Consider the following 16,214-nt stretch of genomic DNA (forward strand, 5'->3'; position numbering starts at 1 on the left):
GTACCAGTTTAATGTTGAATATTATTTATTGATTTTAATTGAGAAATTTTAGTTGAAAAGCTATTACTTTGTATTATGGTAAAGCGTAAACTATTATTATTTTTTCTTTATTCGGAGACAATGTAAAGTTTTATAAGATATTTGTTAAGTGTTTGTCTGGGTAAGCTGCCACCTGAAAATGTGTTTTATCAAAATGAGAAGGAAATGCCAAATATAAATTGATTAATTTTGTGAATATTTGTCCTATGATTCTACTATATCCCCCACGTTAAATGTAAGAATGTTTTGTGTATAAATTATTTCATGAAGCACAAAAATATTCTGATGAAAGATATTACCATTAGGATACACAGCAGTAAACCTCTTTTAAACAAATAAATAGACATAAGAAATTCGAAAATAGATATAGCGATGATTTAGGTTTCATTTTCCTTTACAGAACCGTCATATAAAGGGGCGTGGCCTTCGCCTACTCCAACCCAACCTCAAGGTAAGTGTTTTTGTGAGAAACTCCCCGTCATGTTTGTTTCCCCACAGCACTGCAAAGCCGTAAAGGGAAACCCAACGTTTCGATTAATTAGTTAGTTTAGTTGTGTAGTACAAGATAAAATATTTTTGTAATTTGTAGCTTAAGCACGGATATGTTAACGGCAGCTTTAAAAGTGTACTCTAATTCAAAACACTCAAGGATAAGAAGATATGGTGAGAACAGAGCTACAATCTGTTTCTGAAGAATTGAGAAACAAACTGACTCAGAAAATTTCTTCAGAAAAATACAGCAAGACTTGTTGGTTTTGGTTTCTGTTACGAATTGACCCCGAGATAGTTTACAATCGTTCCGAATTTAAAGAAAATGTTGAGTTAATGACTTAGTTCATTTTGAATAGTTCGGTTATAAATTTGCCGAATCAATAAAATAGGCAAATTGATATTCAATTTAGTAGTGAGGTCGTGCTATTTAACCTTCGAATTACCAACTTGCTTGCATACCGTTCAATATAGGTGGGGTATGGGGCAATAATTTTATTTTGTTTTGCTTGTTACATCTTATCAGCATAAAGAACTAACAGGGTGAAATCACTCATATTCCAAGAAAAATACACACTAAATCCCCAGCAGTGGAATTAATTATAATATCAACGGTATTTTTGTTTGACTTGTGTTTGTGTGAAACTTGTTAGGGACCCTGTAATAGGCATTCGTTACGAACGAGTAATTTTGCGCATAAATAGTTTAGAAAAATTATCTTTTCAGTTGTACCTTTAGTGAAAAAGAAATCTTTGACACACATATATATGTATAATCTTTTGTTTCTATCTCGTTATATTTTTGGTTTAAGTAAACATTTTAATTGAGAGAATAAACGTTTTTTAACTCCGTCTTAGTGAATTGGACTTGTACAGCTCCTACAAAAGGTTATTTAATAAATAGACAATTTTCGAGAAATACAAATCGTTTTTATTGTTTTAGACACTTTTACGTAGTATTGCTTATCAGGTGTTCTAATTTACAAATTAGTTAACATTTTCTACAGATACAAATCAGTGGCCTAAGTATGCCCTAGCAATTACGGAGGGGGCGAGCAAAAGGGTGCCCGAAGAGCCTTACAAACTTACGAATTGCCGACACGGGGAGAGACATGCAATTTAATTTGTTTGAACTGAAGGATGGTTATACTATTCTGTTAAGTTAATGATATCAAGCAGTCGGAATCGTAACTACAATCATAGGGTAATGAATGTAGGAGGCCCAATTATTTTTTATTACGCCACTGGTACAAACAATTATTTCACGGTGTATTAAAGTGAAGATTCTCTTGTTACTTTGAACCTCGTTAAGTTTTCCTGGATGTCGTGGGCCGGGCGTGGCTGGACTTTGAATTAGGGACGGTACAGATAATCCTTGTGTGTGTATGTATATATAGTCTTTGCGCGAAAATTCTCAAACACAACAAACGTTATATCGTTAAGTTCATTCGCGAAACTAATAATCTCAGTTGTTTTCCTAATTTATCATATTTTCTTTCGATCTGATTTCAACTCGTACACTTCTTTATTTTTTTGTTATTTAAGTTCACTTTTCTCTGTGTTCATTTGAACCTTTAACAGCAGATTTACGGTTAAAATATGAAAACAAACGCACGTTAGATTTACTGTAGTTAAATGAGAAAATCTAAGGTCTGAATTAATTCGCATAACATAAAAGCACTGTTTTAAAACTACCGTAAAGTAATGAGAGAAAACTACGAACTTCAAATATCTGTGGAGCTCAGAATTTATTCAAGCCAATTTTATAAAGAACAGATTTTTTCTTTCTTCAACCATATGTAGGTTTTTAGATTACCTAGTTAGTGTATTATGACCCGAGCAGTGAACAAAGTTTTAAAGACAAAGCTCTTCGTAACGACTTCGTGTATGACTTTCTTTGTTAAACTAGTTAAACTTTGAAGGTCTGTTTTTGAATTTTGCGCAAAGCTACACGAGGGCTATCTACGCTAGCCGTCCCTAATTTAGCAGTGTAAGACTAGAGGGAAGGCAGCTAGTCATCAACACCCACCCCCAGCTCTTGGGTTACTCGTTTACCAACGAATAGTGGGATTGACCGTCACATTATAACGCCCCCACGGCTGAAAGGGCGAGCATGTTTGGTGAGACGGGGATTCGAACCCATGACCCTCAGATTGCGAGTCGAGCGCACTAACCACCTGGCCATGCCGGGCCAAAATCTTGAAGGAAGGGCTAGCTAAGTCTAGGTCTACTAGTAATATGTATCATATATTACCTAATAAATCCCTAAAGAAATTCCAGAAATCACATGCTTCGTTTTGAACACATTACAAACTTGAGTAGTGATATTTACCTGACATATCGAAAATCTTGCGTATTTTATTGTATTTACATGCAATAAAAATACTAAAATCTTGTATACATAACAGATAGAATAAATAATTACCTCATGATTTTACACTATTCCTTTATTTCTTGGGTCGGATGTAACATAGTAATTAGTGAATCCGAACTGGAATCCGAGAATTATCGTTTCGAGACCCGTGGCTTCAAAAACGTTCTCCGCACTTTGGATCCGTGGGTGTGTCATGAGAGTGACGGTTAAATCCCAGTATTAATCACGCAATAGTAGCACAAAAATTGGCGGTGGGAACTTTTGACTAGCTGCTTTCTCTCTAGTCTATCACTTCAAAATTAGGGACGGCTATTGCTCTTCTGTAGCTTTGCGCAAAATTCTGAAACATTTATTTCTCTGTTTTCGAGTTGTAATATTCTGAAACAAAAAAACCTCGATGCATCGAGGTACGAATCGGCAAACTGCCAGGTATTAACATAGCAGTACAAAGAGATAGTTAAAAATGATTTGGTGTTATGAACTATTCGGTTATTTTTGTGTTTCCCCTGTTAAGAGCTGCGTGAAATTCGGATAAGTAAGACCTGAAGTAATTAACGTACGAGAAAATCAGGTTTAAAAAATAAATAATTTAGCAGCTAGCACCGACTTAAATTGCTGGTCACTGAGCGAGTTCTAAAGTGTTATTAATTGTAATTGTGTTTTATTTGTGGTTGTTTCTGAAAGAAACTGAACGTTCCCCCAAAGGCTTCTTCAAACTGCTAATTCAAAAAATATTGGATTATGTCACACACCCCATCTTTCATGAAACTTATGTTAAGACGAAAATATGGGGGGAGGCAACATTGAAAATGAATCAAGCTTTAAAATGTGAGCCTGCTTTCAACAAGCGGAAACTAGGGGATTCAAGGGCATGTTCCTCGGAAAAACTTTTCAAATTAGAAGCAAATTGGGTCTATTTGGATGCAGTGAGGGCCAAGATATGATGGAAATAACAACAGGAAAAAAAAAAACAGAATTGAAAATCATGTGATCATAAGCAGTATAATTACAAAGTTAAATGACCTTCTACGTTTTTACTTTATTCTCATTTTCATCTTTCGACTCTTCATAATCTTTGTCGGTTTACAGTGAATCGTTATCTTGGACCAAAAACTCTATTTAACTTGGGAAAAATGTTTATACTATCGAAACTTTTTGCTTTTTAACAACGTGTGCATAGATGATGACAACTTTGCTTCAAATTTGCACATGACTAAACAAATCGCTACTCATGATCATGAGATGATGACTCACCAATAATGTGGTGTTATCACTGATCACGTGAGTGTTTCATGACCGCAGTTATTGTTCAAATATTCATCAATATTTACATGCAGTTTCCTGAAAATCTAACAAGGAATTAATTATTTTTCAAACTTTAATTATTACTGAATCCGTAAATAAAACAAACAAAAAAAAAAAACTGTGCATCAAGTGACGATTATCACTTGCATTCTTCTTCAATGAATAAAACCACGATAAGTTATTTCACTTTATTCACACGATTCTTTATAGTTATATATATTTAACGAGATTATAAAAGCGAATTAAACTATTTGTAGCTCAGGCTCAAAATAATCACTCACGTTTCTGTAATATGACATCCTGTATGAAGTTCCTACATTTGACGTCATTTCCGAACTCGAGCATTAATGACTTCCTGTTGTAGCTCAACATGCAAGTTACAACCTATGCTCCATGTTAGTGTGAAAGTTAGGCAGTTTACTTGTACTTAATTGCAATGTTTCTAAAACTGGTTTTTGCTATTTATGGAAGAGTGTTAAACGACAATCAACTGGATTACATAAATGGAGAAAGTAAAAAAGAACGAAGGAAATGGTTACTTTTTTACGACATTTTCAAATACGTACACCTAAGAATTAAAAGTATATTGAAACGCTCCAATAGTTTGTCGTTGATAAGATGTCAAAATTTGCTTTATAAAGATATTTTATTACGAACAACAAGAAGAAACATAAGGAAATTACCGAGACTTAGATTATAACTGTACGACAGAGGCAAATCTCTTTCATTATTTTTTCTTTCTCTTCGTCATATTAAAGACGCTCCGAAAATTAACCCTAACTTCCACTGTAGAGAATCTGCTTTTCTGCGTGTCCGTCTGTTTATCTGTATCTGTGTTTTCCTGGTTGCTTCTTTCTTTCTTTCTCTTTTTGTTTTATCACTTCTTCAATATTTGCATACAATTCATTTTACAAATTTACTTATTAAAACAATATCAGTAATTCACTTGCTCTAATCAAACAATACGTCGTACTCAAAAATCAAATGAATCACGTGTCGAATAATTTATGTAATGTGATTTCTGGATAACCACCAGTTTTTGACTAACACCCATTATCGGAGTTTATCACCCTGCGCTCCAGATCGGAAGGTCCAAGGCTGGAGCCACAAAATGCCGATGAACATGCTCGGTATTTACAGTTGTAGAACTGTTATAGCTGTGGTAGTGTTATCCTGTTATTCAGTTGTTTCATCTTTGGTCACCAGTATAAAATAGAAATACTCTTCTAGTCCCTGGGGGTTTCCGTGTGTCATAAGGCGTCGTTCCGGTTGGAAAGACTAAATACCAGTACAGTTGTAAGTGGTTCTTTTACAATGAACCAAACCTCATTTGTGTTGAGTATGCATAAAGTCTTTCCCGAACATGATAAAATACATAATTACTAAAGCTTAACTCTGGGGAATTTACCTCCTGAGGGCTAGAGAACTAATTCATGTTTATCCAAACTGTTTTTAATTTCCAGCGTTATTTGTGATGAAGCAAAAAAAAATCTCGTATTTACCCTTTTACCCTTAATTAGCGCCCTTGAGGGCGTTGCAAACTGCAAAGGGGGAAGTAATTATAGTATTTGTGCAATTTCGGATTCTATTTTTCGCATGTGATTTGTTGATTTCAATGCTAATAAGTGTTTGTGTGTGTGTTTATTTTTCTTTCTTCTTTTTTAAAATCAGAATTGCGGTAATAAAAGTGGATTATATTAGGTCACTAAAAGAAAGCGACATTAATATCTTGAATGAAAAAACCCCAACAACTTATATATCAAAACAAAACATTTTTTAAAAATGAAATAGTCTTCATTCTTATCTATGATGCTTTTCCATCTTACAATCAGGTTGTAAATGCCCTGATTAAAGAAATCACTTGGCTTTGAAGCAAAAAACATGTCCTCTTTAACACCTTCCACATTTGCATACGTTTCCCCATTAAGATGGTGTTGCAGCGAACAAAAAAGATGATAATCTGATGGTGTCATATCTGGAGAATATGGTGGCTGGGGGAGAACTTCCCAACCCAACTCCATAATCTTGCGTTGCGTCATCTCTGCCTCCACTTTCCACACATCAAGAATCTATGGTACAGAATCGAAATTTCACAGAGGCTACTTCAGGCTTTCTTCTTCAGGTGTAAGTTTCAGATTTCATAGGCTACATTTCGGATACAACGCACTGAGTTGTTTTATTGGATGAAATGTAAGGGCTACTTCTAAACTTTTGGTTCTTTAGGTTCATGAATGACTTTTCAAAGCCTGAGTTCTATTAAGGAGTGTATTTTGTTAATGGATATTTCCACTTTGATTCTTGAGGTGGGCGAGTTTTCGCGCCATTATGGTTGTCAATAAAGTTCTAAAATGACTCGCCAGATATTAATTTAAGTTTGCATAAATAGAGTGATAGGTGTCACAGATCAATTATAACATATCCTTTTCACTAACGTGTACGGATATTCAAGTCAAACAAACAAGTAAATCAAAGGTCAATCGGCTACTATGTAGATCAGTCCATGAGGTGATATATTTGTACCATTACGTTATCTTATCTCAATATGGTTATCTATACGAAAAAATATCGGTGTGTGTGCATTTCATGATATTCATGTGACACAGAGCTTAGTCTCACATTGTCTACAAAGCACTCCAATGAATCTGCAGTATTGTTATTTACTCATGTGCATTAGTTTCGCTAGCAGAACCTGTCAGTCCTGATTAGCTAGTTATATCAAGCACGTGATGTTGGAACCCTAGGTCCCGTAAATCAGGTGCAATATGAACACAACACCCTCACTGTATTTGCCTCTGGAGATACCCCATATTGGCTGAACAGCTTATGCTGTGTCACAGAAGGACCAAGTCTTCTGGGGCGCACGGGGTTGAAACTTGCCATAAACAATAACGTCTCTATATACACAACACCATTCCTATACAATTGGGTGATGGGTGTGGCTCACTGGTTAGCTTACCGAGCTATGAATCCGCGGGTACATGGTTAGCGTCCCGTTGCCATAAAATCGCGATTCGCACTTTGTGGGCAGTGGATGCGTTATAAGAGTGTTGGTCAAGTTACATTATTCGGTTGCAATAGCACAAAAGTTGCCAGTAGATGCTCTTGACTAACTGTCTTTCCTCTTGTCTACCAGTTCAAAATTAGGGACGTCTATCACAGATATCCCTTTTTTATTTTCGCGCATATCCGAAACAAACCAACGTTTGATAATATTCAATTATAAGAATTGGGTCTTTTTAATTTTGAGATTGCTTCTTTTAGCAAATTATACAACCCACATAGCATTTTTTTTGGTGCTCGAGTCAAATTTTCTGTCTTCGTTTGATGCAAATATAATATCTGTCAGCTTTTGTTACCAATTTAAATAAATTTTAACAAATCCTAAAATTGAAACCAAGCAGTTTAAAAAACAACAACAACATAATCTTAAAATCCAAGATCTTCAAGTTCATCGACTTCAATACCGAATACTGAATAATTTAAGTCGGTTTAAAAAACAACAACAACATAATCTTAAAATCTAAGATCTTCAAGTTCATCGACTTCAATACCGAATACTGAATAATTTACGTCGGTTTAAAAAACAACAACAACATAATCTTAAAATCTAAGATCTTCAAGTTCATCGACTTCAATACCGAATACTGAATAATTTACGTCGGTTTAAAAAACAACAACAACATAATCTTAAAATCTAAGATCTTCAAGTTCATCGACTTCAATACTGAATAATTTACGTCAGTAATGTATATTTCAGTATTTTTCTATGTACCGGTTAAATGTTTGTATTTTTACTTCAAGTTTAAATTAAAAAAAAATCTGTTCCATGACTTGCGTAGGTCAAGATTAAACTTGGAGATAAGTGAAAGAAAAAGCTAGCTAAAACCAAAAAGCTTTTTTTGCAGTCATATCTCGTTCAAAATTATCGTCGGATAATTCAGGTTCAGAGCCAGTATTATCGTCAGCTTACAGAAGCGCAGTGATGTTTTTAAGTGTGATAACACTGGAGTGATTTGATGCCATTTTGGGTTCGTTTTCTCATAAAAATTAAACAATTTTCAATTGCAAATATTACCGATATTTTGAACAGCTATATACGCCATATTGGATACTAATCAACTGCATATATTACCGATTTTTTGTTTTGTTTATTCTTATAGTTTTAACCATAAAGCTACATAAATGACTATCTGTGTTTTGTGCACCACGGATACCGAAACCCAGTTTCTACCGTTGTAAGTCCGCAGACAAAGCGCTGTGCCACTGGGGGGCTTATTTACTTCACTTCATCGCATTTGTATTTTAGATGTAACTACAGGTCATTGTCGGTAGATTCGTAATATTGTGTAAAAACAAAACAAAATACTATCTAGACGCCTGGACAACTCCTTTATTAATCTGATTGGTATCTTCTGCGCACGTGGGCTAAATAGCTAGGTCAGAGACAGATGGAGTTTAGATATTGTCATTTCTCATTTTGAACAACTGACCAAAGAGGAGAAAATTAACAGCATGTGCTTCTATAGCAGTCTTGTTCGGCTCTTTAAATCAAATAATGTAATTGACTGTCGTGTCTATATAGCGCTAACCACTAAAAGTGTGAAAAATATATCTAATACCAGAGGATGTTTCACAACCCAACATGCTAACCACCAGGCTACGTCCAGCCCTGTACCCTTGAAGGAATAGATTTCTGCGCTTTAGAATAATACGAACTAGTCACTGAAATAAATGTCTAACGTTTCCCATATAAACCACTAACATGGCATGACCTAATCTGGTAAAATGGACCCGTTAATTGGGGGTAACGTGTCGCCGCTTTTATCTGTAAGTTACCAATACTTTCTGTGTTTGTTTAAGGGCAAAGCCGCACAAGAGGCTATGTTCGCTGTGTCCACTACAGGGATTGAACCTACAATTTAAACGTCATAAGCTATTCCTCAACCTTATCACTGAGCCCAGAGAGAGAGCTACACATTTTCGAAAATTCGATTTTATGTATTATATGCAAAAAAAAACAAAAAAACCTCAAATTATTCGAAAAGTAAACATTTTTTCCGTTTTCTTCTATGGAAGAGTAATCCTCTCTTTCAGACCTTGACGGCTAATTAATCTAATGACTTTGACCAAACAACTTTAATTATGTTTAAAGCTAGAAAGAAGTTTAAGCTTAACACGCCATAAACGTGTCTTAAGTCATGGTTCTATATTAATTGTTTCCTCGCTTTTCTTAAGACGTGCGTGTTCGTCTAACAAGTTTCGTTATGTTATAATTAGTTCATGCTCGTGTAACAACTTAACTTTTCTGTTAAGTAGTACATATTTACATAATATTAAGAAACGTTTTCTTTAACTTTATATATTCCGTCAATATATTCCTTGATCAACTTAGTGAATACTTCTTTAACAACTTGCATTTCCTGTTGTTAGGATGGGAAATTCCAAGATTCAAGAATGTTGTAGAGAATGTTAGTTTTAAAAGTGATGGCAATGAAACCCTTTATTATATTCCAAGCCCTTTCGGTGGCGAGTGCTGCCGGCTGACTGCCTTCTTTCTTTAAGTAGTTCAAAACAAAGATGACTATACCTAAACCAAAGGGGGTTTTGGTCTGGAGGTTTAGCCCACGTGTACATAAGGTGCTGTATAATTGAAATTCTAATTCGTATTATTAGTAACTACATGCGTGCATGTTTATATGAGAATGTTTTTTTAAATTTTAATTGTTCCATTTTGTCTGCCCATGTTTTTTGTGAATGTTGTTTTATTATATTTATCTCACCACTAGATTTCGCTGTATATTGGAAGAATTGAAAAAGATTTAACACTACTTGCTACGTGTGATTTTTAAAAGTGTAATTTGTTTGTAGTTGTGCAGAAAGCTACACAGTGGGCTATCTGTGCTCTGCCCACCACGGGTATAGAAATCGGTTTCTAGCGTTGTAAGTCCGCAGACATACCGCTGTGCCACTGGGGGGCACCAGAGGAAGTGAGGATTCGAATAGTGTTCGCCCATCTATTTATTTATTTATATCGGTAAAGAAAAGCTACTTTGACAACAGTAACTGGATTATCTTATACCAATTTCCGTTCACAACCTTCTACAGCTATATGTATTGTCTGTACATTCATTTGTACCATGTCAGTTTGTTTGTTTGTAATTAAGCACAAAGCTACACAATGGGCTGTCTGTGCTCTGCCCACCACGGGTATCGAAACCCGGAATTCTAGCGTTGTAAGTCCACAGACATTCCGCTGTACCACTGGGGGCTACCATGTAATAAATATGTCTCTTTCCGTGTACCTAACAAATGTTTGTTAGTTAACTGTTAAGCCTAACCATTTAAAAATAAACAGTATGCGCATAAAAAGCTAATATCATCTCTCATCTAACAACATGTCTATGTAACGCTGCTGTTGGTGTTAACATGATAATGTAGGCAATTAAGGCTCCTGCAAGGTTTATAAGATACTGCAAGATACATGAATATTATGCTTAAATATTATTTTAACGAATATTGTTTTTATAACGCGTTTCTTATGTTGTTCTTAACGTTTTTACTTTTGAGATATAATATTCGTTGAATAAATTTGACTTTCCAGGGCAACGAGAAAACACGCCTCTTTATAAAGTAAAAGAAAATAAAAACACAAGGAAGACAGTGTAATTATATGGATGATTTTCAGCTAATCTTATTGACGATGTCTGAAGTGAGACTGAAAGTCCGCCATTATATCTTCCATTTGATGGCGGCCTGCTGTTTGGATATTTCTTAGTCCCCGTGCCGGTACGTAATAGCACGTTGTTTTAGTGAACAAATACAATTTCCGGTTCCTCATAGTTTGCCGCCGTTTTCGCAATTTGACGCTCCCTTTTTAATATACCTCCCAGAAGCTCATCTGGGTCGAGTCGTTCCTTTTGTACTTTTAATTGGGTCTAAACTAGTTTTCAATTCATTATTATTTGGAATCGTATCTGCGTTTGCTTGTGGCCAACCATAAATCTGCTTTCATGAAACAATGTGTTAGGAAAAGGTGATGTTGGGTTGCCGAAGGCCGAAAGTCTTGTGTGCTGTTTGAGACGACGGGCTCTCAGATGTCTGCGGCTATAAAAACAATAAAAAAACTTTGGTAATTCTGCATTAAATTTTTCTCATTCATAGATTTTTCAAGTTGATGTAATAACAGTCAATCTACTTTAAAACTCTTGCTGCTCAAATTTCCTTTAAAAAAATATCATTCCAATATGCTATTATTCGCTTATGTATACACGGTAATGAAACGTCATTAGGTTTTACAAATGGAAAAAAAGATGAGAAAAAAAAAGTCAACATTTCTTTCTGTGAACACAACCGCGTATTCTAAGTTCAAAATATTTCTTATATTCTACATCAATATTGTGGGCAATATTTTAGTTGCAACAACTGAGTGCTATCGGAAAATGTTTTGTTTTAGACATCAAAATATAATATAGTGTCCGCCAGGAATTACACCGCTGAGTTAGAATGCATCATTTCTCCGGTTGACAATAATTATAACATGAGCTATGAGTATCTTTCCGAATCTCCATCTAAACACATTTCGATAGGGATAATATTGTTCCAGTTCCCAGGGTGTCAAGTCACGTGTATTAAAAAAAAAGCGGGAGTTCAAGTTTTAATACAAAATGTGTGTTATTCCGAGTCTTGTTAAAACGCCTTCTAGATATTGAAGAGATTAGTTTTTAAAAGTTTTGCTGTTTAAGAGTTAATTATTTGTGAGATATGTCGTGCTCATCGTTGTAGTGTGTTTTGATAAATAGAAAGGTGTTTCCTCTATACCAAGTGATGATACGTGGTATTGAGAGTAAAGCAAATGAAGTGTCGTGAAAAAGAGGAATTTCACAAAGTCTTGGAATGAGAGACACTTTAGAAAAAATGACTGTATACCCAGCGTGAAAGTATTTTAACCAAAGAGTAGGATTATCTATCTATTTCAGCGCCCAGTCTTCTATTTTCTACGCTAGCCCCCTGTCGTCCTGTTAGAAGACTGCTGAAACTGGTTTTCTACACTTGCCCCCTATCGTCTCGTTAGAAGATGGCTGAAATTCATTTTCTACGCTTGCCCCCTGTCGTCGTTGTTAGAAGACTGCTGAAATTGGTTTTCTACAGTTGCCTCCTATTGTCTCGTCAGAAGATGGCTGAAATTCATTTTCTACGCTTGTCTTCTATCATCTTGTTAGAAGGCAGCTGAGATCCTCTGTTTTAACCTCAGACTTAAAACTGTTTATGCAGCACATTGTTTGTGAGCTCATGACTTTGATAGCTAAGGTTCAATCCCACACAAATTTGCTGCTGGGGTCCCCTATGTGTTTTATTCAGAAAGGGAACGATTTCGCCCAAATGTTTTTGGTCAGTTCCTTATGCTGTATGTTCTTAGAGAAAAGACAAACTTAAAATCCTTAAATATGTTGCAATATTTAGTGGCTCCCCGGTTGCTCAGCGGCAAGTCTGAGGGCTTATAATGTTAAAATTCGTGTTTCGATACCCGCGGTGGACACAGCACAGATAGCAAATTGTGTAACTTTGTATTTAACAATAAACAAACAAGCAATATGTAGGGAAACAAGTCGGGATTTGAGGGTTAATGAATTATATTTTTTTTTCTTACATTAATCACCTGCAAGTTACCCAGTGTCCTTCGGGTGCTACCTTTATACTATTTGAGATATGGACTCAAGGCGTCTCCTTTTTTTCTATTTTGAATAGTTTGCTACCTTATAGGGGTCTATTACCAGTGAATAAAGTAAAATATAAAATATTTGAATGAAACAAATCCCTATATTCCAATGAATAGGTTAGGGTTAACAAGGACTAGAATATAGGATGTAATTTGTGTGTTTGTATTTGTTTATCAGTTTTACGTTTTCGCTTTTCACCGCTCTAATCTTGTAATATCTTTAACATTCAAATTACTGACTTGTTTTAAAACTGTTCACTACCGATTGGGTCCATATATTACTGTTTTTATGTTACAACAGTAGGTGTAAATAACTGACCAATACACTCACACTATGTAGAATACTTGGGAAGACACCAGCAGTATAATTAGTGGAATACTTGCCCCCCCCCCCCCCACTCCTGAAAAATAATAAACATAGTTCTTTCTTTATTATTCAGCATATGTATATGAATGTTTTTATTCAATTCACAATTTCACACTACTTTGCCCCTCCCTGGAAAAAATTCTGCGGACGCCCATGACGACATTGATGGTATTTTCTGTTTACGCCCTCTTTTATGAGCTGTATGTTATTAGGAGGATTCTGTAACCAATAGAGTAATGGACCCATGTTATTATGATATTAGGAGGATTCTGTAACCAATAGAGTAATGGACCCATGTTATTATGATATTAGGAGGATTCTGTAACCAATAGAGTAATGGACCCATGTTATTATGATATTAGGAGGATTCTGTAATCAATAGAGTAATGGACCCAGAAACAAGTTGGTGCATAAATAGCTTCGGAAAATGTTTTTTTTAAGTCTGTGGGTCAGGCCTCATTGGTAATTTTAGGGTTAAATGTTCTCAGTGAAGTCTTTAACTACGAGAAGAAGAATGATTCTATATTAAAGCCTGTTGAGACAGACAATGTTACGGTAAAGAGTCTAAGCAAAGAAGCGTTGTGTCATTTGTTCGTAACTCGCCATCTGTCGACGTGTTCTTTAATTACAATCACATTAGTATTATTGTTAGGCTTCCGATAATCTGCTATATTTTCATTGAGTGTTGTTTGCTCTGCATAAGCTGACGTTTAGTTTTTTTAGTAAATATAGCCAGCATAGACATTGTTAGGGGTGTAAGTTTTTGAGATGGACAAAGTTTCGGTCATTTGTCTCCGAAACGTCTACATCCTTAAGCATTAAGATATCACCAGTTATTAAGTACAACGAATTTGAACATTGAGTATGATATTGTCAATAGCTAATACTATTATTTACTCATATTTAGTGGATGGAATTAAGCTTTTAGTAATCTGATAGTGTGTGTGTGTGTGTGTCCTTAGCTAGCTCAGCTTTTCTCAAGAGCTCGCAGAAATATTCATAAATCCCTTGAAATATGACGCAAGATAAAACGTAAGCAATCCTTTCAACAAACAGTGAAATCGAAGGATAACATCGTCAACATTAAAAAAAAGGTTGTGTATAAACTAACTTTGAAATCGAAGAAGATATAAAAAAAATACCCAGTTATCTTGATGATGGGTAATATATATATATACAACAGACAGAAACACTTACAATGGCGTCTTGTGATATATTTCATTTCTGTAGTCTTTTTACTTAATAGGAACTACCATTATGTTCGGTAACATTGAACTGCTTTCTTTACTTTACTTGTTAACAATAACAACGAACTGTTATAAATAATGATGAAACCAATTAGACTAGAATTAAGTCACATTGTACATAGTGTCCTCCGGTGGGTTAACATAGTGTCCCCCCCGATGGGTCAACAGCAAGTTTAGGGACTTACGAGGCTAAAATCCGGGGGTTCGAGTGCAGATAGCCCATTGTGTAGCTTCGTATTAACAAAACAACGTGACAGTCACAGTAAGACAACTTGTTTGTTCCGTGTTTTTTTTACCATTCTCATCTTTTCAAAATGTTATTTAATTGGCGACCATCTTAATTGGAATTTTACCTGTCAGGCTATATGTATCGAAGGCAGTAGCGTGCAGGGGGGGGGGGCGAAAGGTGCCGGGGCCCCGGGCATCCAACGAAAAGAGTCGAATCGAATAGTAGAACCCTTTCCGCCCTTCCCCAAGGTTTTAGGCCCTAGGCATAATAGAACCTCTTCACGCCACTGATCGCATGCCCTAACCTGACTCGCAAATCTATCGGTGCAAAGCTTTCATTTTAGAATTTCATGCAAAGCTACATACACTAACGGCTATCTGTGTCTAGCCGTTCCTACTTTTTGAACTGTTAGGTTAAAGGGAGCCTAAGCTTGTCAACAGCACCTACCGCCAACCTTTGGGCGGCTATTGTCTGATTAGCAGAGGGATTTGACCGTGGCCGTTACACCGCACCCTCGGTTCTTGCGGCAACGGGTTCATAACCCGGGCTCGCTAAACCAAGGGATGTCTTTTTACCTTACAAGATGCTTGTGGAAGTGATCCTGTTGTGAGATTGGGGCGTAATTTCGAACAGTTGTGACTGTAGCCCTATTTACTTCTTATCCTGTATACCAACGTCTCACAAAACTCTAATAATTCTTTCTCTTTGGAAGTATATAATTTTTATTGACTTACTGAAAAACAATAATTCTAGGTATATCGTATAAGCCATGTGTGATACGGAGCATATTTTGCCGTATTTATGGAGTTCTGCAGGGGTGGAGGGGATGGTTTCCCGTACTTACGAAGGGTTACTTTTACTGCTAGCTTACTGTTAGGGATAAACACGTGTAGAGGTAGTTAATGTTGTTAAAGGCCTATTTTATAGGTCAAAGGTCATCAGGAATAATCCATGCTTCAGGTTTTGGGCCGTACTCTGCTATCATACAGATCAAGAAATGGAAGCAGACGGATAGGAATTACCCATCGACGTAACTCCGTCAGAATCTGGTACGACATCATTGACACAAACTTTATTTCAAGTATTTTGATTTATCGCTTGCAACGTCCCCTAATAAAAAAAATAATTACAGATAAAACATTCATTAAACTGAACTTTATTTGTCTTTCAGTGAATGAAAAACAAAACCGAAACCTGTTTCTAGTGGTCTCCTCCCGTAAGCTTTAGCATCTCAGGCTCTTGCTTTAAAACAGACCATAATGTAAACGTTAGGGCTATGCTGTAGCTAACAGGTGGCGTTCAGTAAAATGTGGGAAGCGAAACGAATTTTCAAAGTAACGTTACGGTTTGACAGCTAATTTTCCAACGATTTTAATACACAGCTTTTACCAATTGTTCGGCCCTCTAGTGGCACAGCGGTATGTCTGCGGACTTACAACGCTAGAATCC

At 35.9% G+C, this 16,214-nt stretch overlaps 2 protein-coding genes across 2 annotated transcripts in view; one reads left to right on the forward strand and one right to left on the reverse strand.

Moving 5' to 3' along the window:
• Window positions 1-16,214, forward strand: part of LOC106470273 (transcriptional regulator ERG homolog) — a 48,609-nt gene that overhangs the window by 1,250 nt on the left and 31,145 nt on the right. Inside the window, exon 2 of the mRNA XM_013930817.2 lies at window positions 440-490. Within this exon, the coding sequence (XP_013786271.2) occupies window positions 440-490 (51 nt within the window). The remainder of the gene's footprint in view (window positions 1-439; window positions 491-16,214) is intronic.
• LOC111088511 overlaps window positions 11,124-16,214 on the reverse strand; it is a 23,852-nt gene continuing 18,761 nt past the window's right edge. The window contains exon 3 of the mRNA XM_022398873.1: window positions 11,124-11,310. Coding sequence (XP_022254581.1) covers window positions 11,154-11,310 — 157 coding nt within the window. The 3' untranslated portion in view covers window positions 11,124-11,153. The remainder of the gene's footprint in view (window positions 11,311-16,214) is intronic.

This window comes from Limulus polyphemus, unplaced genomic scaffold (genome assembly GCF_000517525.1).
Source record: "Limulus polyphemus unplaced genomic scaffold, Limulus_polyphemus-2.1.2 Scaffold3917, whole genome shotgun sequence".
In the NCBI taxonomy this organism is placed as follows: Eukaryota; Metazoa; Arthropoda; class Merostomata; order Xiphosura; family Limulidae; genus Limulus; species Limulus polyphemus.